The sequence below is a fragment of the Pygoscelis adeliae genome, unplaced genomic scaffold (genome assembly GCF_000699105.1).
Source record: "Pygoscelis adeliae isolate BGI_AS28 unplaced genomic scaffold, ASM69910v1 Scaffold66, whole genome shotgun sequence".
Lineage (NCBI taxonomy): Eukaryota > Metazoa > Chordata > Aves > Sphenisciformes > Spheniscidae > Pygoscelis > Pygoscelis adeliae.
Genome location: NW_008825167.1, coordinates 3,313,007 through 3,320,887, shown reverse-complemented (window position 1 = coordinate 3,320,887; position 7,881 = coordinate 3,313,007). Strand labels below are relative to the sequence as shown.

General features: G+C 41.0%; 1 protein-coding gene across 1 annotated transcript in view; it reads right to left on the bottom strand.

Annotated features, from left to right (window-relative positions):
- Positions 1-246: 246 nt before the first annotated feature.
- The window catches only part of SLC7A11 (solute carrier family 7 (anionic amino acid transporter light chain, xc- system), member 11), a 59,351-nt gene continuing 51,716 nt past the window's right edge, over positions 247-7,881 (bottom strand). Inside the window, exons 10-12 of the mRNA XM_009328773.1 lie at positions 7,363-7,512; positions 5,474-5,651; positions 247-314 (exon numbers count right to left, since the gene is read on the bottom strand). Coding sequence (XP_009327048.1) covers positions 247-314; positions 5,474-5,651; positions 7,363-7,512 — 396 coding nt within the window. The remainder of the gene's footprint in view (positions 315-5,473; positions 5,652-7,362; positions 7,513-7,881) is intronic.

Below are 7,881 nucleotides of genomic sequence, written 5' to 3'. Positions count from 1 at the left end.
TAACGAGAAATAGTGAAGAGATGAGTTCCCTCATAGCACAAGTTCTTGCTTTCTACATAATAAACCAACCACATTTTAAAAAATTCGCAACATTGTAAAATACAGTTCTGGTAACTGACTCGCTCGGTATCCATCTCAGCTGTGACTTGTTCCTCCAGTTTGCAGAACATTAGATAGGGGGAGAAATCTCCCTACCCTCTTCCTCAGGTTGAGATGAAAGACCAAGCCAAAAGCTGTAGATGAAGGTCATGATTTCTGGTCTTCCTCTGATGGGACGACTTCCAAGAGGATTTGCAGTGTTACAGTTACCCTGTCTGCAAAGATAAAAGCATACATGTGGGAAATTTTGGTGGGGATGGAGAAGGCAGAAGCAGCCAGGAAAATGATCTTAGCTGCTATACAGCCTACTTGCACATACGGTTTACAGCAGTCATATATACCAGGTGCATATATCATTTAAATGTATGATTCAATTTTTTTTTCTCTTGTTAATTATGTTTTCTTTGCCTCTGATCCAAGGCTACGCATATACAATAATAATGGAAGGGTATGGATGTATAAACATGTTCAGTAAAGGTCTGCAGGCATTTAAAGGCTATCTTAAAGCATGACTAGTCTGCACAACTGCTTAGTTTTAACAAAGTTGCAATGTTGAAATAAAAGTCTGAAAGAGTTAGAACAAGTTAATTCAGCTATGCCAAGACCTGCCTAAGCAAACAAGAAAAAAAAAAATCAAAACAAAAGGAAACAACGATTACAAAGTTTCGCAGGTCTAAGAATGTCGCACATCCAAAGCAAGTTCACGCTGTCTTTTTGTCACTCTGGACATTTATTTCCTTCTGGTGTTTTTGGTCATTTTCTTTTTAGGGTACTTATTCATAAATGGCACAGCTAATTTAAGTATAGAATAGTAAAAGAGCATTCTCTTACCACTCCTTTTGCTTGTCACCTTTTTTTAGCAACCCATTTTAAACAAGCAGGAGAGAAAGTTCTGATTTTCCTTGTCTAGCACAACATGTCAGCATTTACATCGGTGTAAAGCGAGAAGGGCAAAACAGTGCAACTCACAGAAGATATGAACCGAAACTGCTTTCCTGCTCTCCTGTCTAAGGCAGACTCCACCATCTTTTGCTCTTCCCTCTGGAGGTCACCAGTTCAGTGCAAAGCCAGGTTGTCCTTAGACTATAAACTGATGGGGTCAGAGAGGCTGATTGACAACAGGGGCTGCATTTTCCTCCCGTTCCCTCCCCTACCCACAGCAGGGACTTCAGAGCTGGGCTGAGCATGGCTGGGCTGAAGGGCAGGAGAAGAGCCAGCAGCAGGAAGAAGCCAGCAGGGCTTCACCCCTGCCATCCCACCCCTTCCAGGTTTGAGGCTGAGCAAAGGAAGAAGAGGAAAAACAGACTTTCTGTGAAGCCGAGCTATGGAGCTCTTTCCAAGAGCCTAAGCTCTTGGAAAAGGGCACAGCAGCAGAGGGGAAGCCTGGGCATCTCGAGCGCTGGCTGTGATTTTAATATCCTGTTCAACAAACTGGACAGAGCCACCCGCGGCAGGACCTTGCCCTCGCTGTGGCAGGGGGCGGCTACCCCTCTTCCATTTCCACAGGGGAGTTTTGCTCTGTGCTGGGGTGAAGGCAAGTCTCTTCCATTTCCACAGGGTAGTTTTGCTCTGTGCTGGGATGAAGCCAAGGAGGAGCAATCAGACAAGTTGGGGCTGGGGTGCTTGCTTGGTTTTTTTTGATTGCAGTATACTCAGGATAAGACACTGTAAGGAGTATTTTCCCCAAAAAAATATTCCAATTTGTCTCCAGTCAGTATCTCTATATTGTCTGCTTTGAGCAGTACCTGGATTTACAGGACTAGCTTCACATTTTTAACAAGGCAACTTAATATATCATGACAGTAAAGATGACTTCCACCACCCCCCCCTTTAAACCCTAATTTTCCCTTTCAAGAGGAGAATTCACTGTAAATAGGTCCCAGGGGACAACCTTTATAAAAACCCCAGACCTGGTATCTATATAAGCACCACATAAAGCTTGGGTGAGGAAAGCAAGCAGTAATTTACTGCATATGTATAAGACTGGACATGAAATCTGTGACAGCAAAATGCTGAGATGATTTCCTGTGGATCCCAACATCACAAACTCAACAAAGAGAAGAAAACTGAGCATATTACACTATGTCCTGAGTGAACAAGTGTCATCCTCTGGTGTTTGTAAATAACTCTGAAGGAGACATTTCGTTATATAAACAGATCTCTTTTCCAGCATAGGCTCAGACTATGAAGAAAGCAGGATTCGACTTTTAAGCTCCTTGCAATTCAATCCACTGTAAAGAAATAGATGGTTTAAATATAAGGTTGGGTTTTCAACTGAGGAAGTCCAAATGGAAGAATCATTCTGGTGCTGGTGCCGCATGCTTTTACACACTGATCTGCTTTGTAGGATTTGCTAGGCTTGACTTATTTAATTTTCACATTAGTTCTACAAAAAGCAAGAAAGCAGAGGTCAAATGAACCCTGTACTAGCTGAAAATTATTTGTCCCAGCACATCTGGTGCTACAGCAAAATTTCTTTGGAAGAGGAGAGAACAAAATATTATTCTCACTGCAAGATACTACCCAGACCCTATTAACGCCACATACTGTGAATTTACCTTTTGTTCAATACAGCAATTTGGTAAGGAGAATGGGCAATGTAAACGTCATTAAGGACAATCAAAACGTACAGAACAAAGACGTTCAGCCTCGGAGCGGATTTCTTGGGTAATACATTTGAGGGCTCTGCTACTGTAACCAGTCTGAAACCACTTTCATAAACGTACTCATATTCAGGCTGGGTCTTTTATCCCACCACTCATTCTGGCTGTTCAATGTCCCTCTCTTCTGATCCTTACAAAACCTATTCTGAGTATCCAGCCTAATCTTATGTGGGGTTTGTCAGTACCCATGTGTTTTTGCACCAGAGCTGTCCTTTACTTAAATAGCACATGTTCCACGTAGGGTTCATAAGCAGCAGTCATCTCTCATCTCCAAAGCACATCTAGGTAGCTGAACAAGTCAAGTTCCCCAACAAGGTGACTTTGCAAAAGGGTAAAGAGAGCCCCACACCACCCCGCTCATGCACTGAGCTGCGCAGATGAAGCAGCCTACGAATAGTCTTGTTAGCACCGTGCTAAGTTCAGACTAACAGGCGTTGACTCCCCCTGTGGTACTACACGAAATGCTTTGCTGAAGTCTAAGTAGATTGGATCTATCACGTTCTCTTTTGTCTAGAAGAATCAGTTATCTTCTCAAAGAAAGCTGCCCAGTTAATCTGGCAAAAATCTACCTCTTAAATGACAATCACATTTTTCCATGTTGTCCATTCACTTCATGTCTGGAGTTACTCTGTCATGCCTACGTACACCTAATGCATATTGTTTCAAGGTTAGAATATCAAGCTTGCAGCTGCCCAATGACTTTTCTTTTCTATATCTCACAGAGGTACCTTAAGTGAATTCATCCTCGTTCAATGCCTTTGAAAAATGCTTTCGGGCTATACAATGGAGCTCCCTTAACACTCACAAAATAATGCCACTTTGATGACTCCACACAGAAGGTTTATTGCTTCTTCTGAGGGGGAAAAAAAAAAAAAAAAATCTTTCTCTTTAACAAGTATATCTCCACTCTGCTCCACCCCAAAACTGTCAGCATCAGTTTTCCATTATTATTGTTGTTATTTTGGGAATAATAATTACAAATCAAACAAGCTGTTTCACCCACTGACTGGCATCCACTGCTTTCCCCTCCGAGCCAGTACACTGTGTCCATCCATAGGTATTACACAGGCACCAGGCCTTCTTTCTAGGAGGAGAATTTTGTGTTATCTGAAAAGCTAGAAGATTCACCTTCATTGTCACAGCTGGCAGAAAAAGCTTCACATCTACCCAGTCTACCTTAAAGAGAATATTTTTTCTCTCACCCAAGTAATGTAGTTCAACACTGGCATCCTGTGGCCAGAGATTCAAGCAACTGTATTGCAAAACCTCTGAGACTTTACAGAAAATGCCAAAAATCTCCTGGGTTTGATACAGGAAAATTTTCTAGTCCCTAAATGTCAAGGCTGAGAAATTATAAACAGACAAAAACCCCCTATTTAATAGAATGTCCTTTTGTATACAACTGTTTTCATTTGCACTGGAGCTTTCTACCCATTCCCAGGACACTGCAAGTAATTTATAGCTTTATGGATATAAAATTAAGAAGACCAGAGTGTGCTAGCCTTAACCTAACATCTTTTTCTGTAAATAATTTCTGCCCTATTGTCTATGGACTTCCCAGCATGAATTGAGAGGGAAATTCATAGATCCTACATCAGATAGGATATAACTATATAACCTATATTTATATAGAGAAAATACATATAAAAGGTTATAGTATAATGACATACATATAAAAACCCATTCTTTTCTTGTGAGCAGCTCATTTTAAATCATCCCTTAAGACTGAAGCACAAAAGGCAATATGCATTTTTGATTCAGCACCTATACAAATAAACTATTTTTAGTTGAAAACTTTCATGGGTTGAGTTTTTCTTTTGCAACAGAAGAGATTTTCTTTCAGTTTTGTTTAATAAATTATCTATTATTCCTCAAATATTTTGCCTATATTCTTGCTTCATGTTTTGAAAACTACCTCCATTTTGGAAACCTCCTATCACGCTCAGTTAGAAAAAAGAGAAGAATGGGGAGCTGTAATAAATGATACTGACTTCTTTTTAATTTAAGTGCTCCAAATAACCCTTTCCCAACATATCAGAACTTCCACAAATGCTTTCAAAAACTTTCAGAAATGGTATAAAAATGATTCTCAGTGTATTTCAGGTGTGAAATACTACACCTGGAAGTCATTTTTCATGAAGCACAGAAACAATTTCCACAGAGGTGTGTCGGGCACGGTATGTTTTGCTATCATTTTGTTGGGAGCCACCACTAAGAACAATATCCCAATACCAAGCCCATCGGAGCCTGTCCCAGTCCAAATACTCCACAGATACGTGGTCTCAGCAGGGAGCACTGAGCCCATCCTGTCATCACAACTGTGATGTTTAAGTTTCCAAACCAATTCTCCTAGGAGTGAAATACTTTCTCTGTTAGCGTAGGCCAACAGCCAGGGGAGGGAGATGGGTGATTTAAAAGGAACCAGATGTATGTACGGGAAGGAGGGGAGAAGGGGGCAGGGGAAGAGGCATCCAGTCACTTAAAGTCAATCACTAGGTGAGGAATAGGCTTGCTGTAAACCTACCTCATTAGTTAATGGACATTAATTGTAACCGGCAGAGCAATGCTATAGCATGTGCTGAAAAGAAACTTGCGTTGTCATCCCCAGCTCAGAGCAGCCGAGAGGATCGATTGGAAGGGTTTCACAGCACAGGGAGCCCTGAGAAATTCCCAGAGTCAACACGAAGGAGAGGAGTCCCACCAGCACTTACCTAGCAGCTTTCTGAACCACTTCGGCTTCTTGTCCCATACAATAAAGAGGTAGTAGGCAGGAACTCCAGTCAGGGTTATTGCAAATCCAATCCCTGTATTCACTGGATCAGAGTAAAGTGAGAGTGCAACCATGAAGAGGCAGGTGAAGGAAAACAATGCTGGAATAAATAGAGGCACCTGAAACATAACCACACAAAGACCCATTACTTTACATTGACCTTGTTATTGAATGACTATGGTGTTTAACGTTCCATGAAATATAAATTGGATAAAACCCAGCAGTACAGGATAGTTCTGGAGAAATATGGGTATCTAGAACATGCACACAATTTTGTGTGACTGCAGAAACCAAGCTATGCAGAGTGCCATGCAGTGAGTACGATAGAAGTCTTTTAATTACACACTAAAACACTACAGTGTTTTACGTCCTTTAAAATGTAAGGGCTGTAAATAAGTTACATTGCTAAAGTCCTTTCTCTAATCCCCCAGTAGATAAGTAAGCAGCGCTAACCGCAGTAAAGATTTCCTCTTTGATAATTACCTATTAGAAAACATTTTAAAACACAACCCAGAGCTCAAGTCACCTTTTAAAACTATTAAGAACACATTGATTTTCCTCCTAAAGTAAAAATCAAAATCTAGCAGGAAGGAGCAAATTAAACACCAATTTGACTGGTGATAAAGATATTTGATAACATTATGCAACTGATACCTACTGAAAAAGCACTTTCTGACTGTATGATTGGTAGCATTATCAGTGTCACTGGTGAAAGTACAAAAAATAACAATAACAAATTAATTATCTCAATTTTCAAGGACACCACTACAATCACTATGTTGGCACCTCTTTGAAGGAAATGCCTACAGGCATGGCTTGTAAGATGTTCGGTGTAATGGAGAATTGGGGAATTCCTTGGAGATTATTCTCTTCCCTTCATGCCTTGAAGCATTACTGTTCCTCTTTTGTGCACTGTCAAACATTTTTTTTTAATCAAAGCAAAATAGGTTGTGCTGTTGACCTTCTTATTTACAGATATACCTACAAGGATGCAACAGCGCACATTCTTAGTTCTTCACAAAATAGGCTTCTTGGCAATATATAAAAAGGGATAGATTCCTCCAATTTTTCATGATGGACGTTGTCTTTCCGGATACACACTGGGACAACTTATTTTGTAAGACATTACTTAAAATAAGTAAGAAGAATGGCAGAACCAAGGCCAAAACAGGTAGTGCTCAATGGGCCAGACCATTAGCATTTTGTTTCTGGGTTCGCAATAGCCGCATCTGCAAATCCATTGCAAGTCCCAAATATCATAATAATAGCACTAACAACTTATTTGCACATCAAATTGGCATATTCGGTATTGGATAGGCAATGAAATAAATGTTTAATATTAATGCTTAGGCTTGACATGAATTCTGGTGGCAAAATTATTCAGGCCTTTATCAAAGGAGACATTAAACAGAGGACTGGCTGAAAATCAGGTTGGCACATGTAACCCCAATATTTGCAGTCTGAACCCTATGTGACCACACAAGACTAGAGGTATTGTCACACTGCTTGCATCATGCTGCCTCAATGCAACAGACAGGCAAAACTGAGCAAACACATTCACTTTGGCACAGCAGCTTCACTCGCTGCCCCACAAGCACCAGAGAATAGGCAAGAATTATCTTTCAGAAGGGAACGCAGCTGGGGTAGTGCTGGGGAGCTTGCAGGAAAACACAAGGAGACCCTTCAGTGCAAAAGACTATTTTCTATTAACTCTGTTTTTCTCGAAAAACAGGTTAGCTTTCTACATCAGAAAATGCTTCTTTACTGTCTGACTACACAATAGATAGGAGGGAGAATGATTCATGTAAAACAGAAGAGAGCGGAGGTTACCTTGAAAGGACGAGGCATATCAGGACGTTTATATCTGAGATAAATCAACCCAGCAACTACTAGTCCAATAAAAAGCCACCTGGCAAAACTGAGGAAATTCAGGAGGCTGTAGAGATCCCCGTTGAATAACATTATCATTGTGAGAGGATGCTGCAAAAGAAATTCAGAGCATAAGAGGGGTTTATTGGATTGATGGCTATTATTTTACAGCAGTGATGTCAAATTTTTCCATGGGCACAAGCAGCGCAGCCTTTCACAGAGACACCTGAGGGCCACAGACTTCGGGCCTGCCTTTTTCATGCAATCAGGTGTGTGGTCGATACCTAGCTGTCCCCTGAGATCATGTTTGATCAATATATATCAGTCCCGGGTGGCCACACGTGATCAATACATATCTGTCCCTGTGATCCAGACAAATACACAGGCACACAGCCTACTGCGTCACCAAAATGCTTCAGCATCCTGGGCACCGTTCTCACGGGACCTGACAAACATATTACCCCACTGCAGTTTTACTCA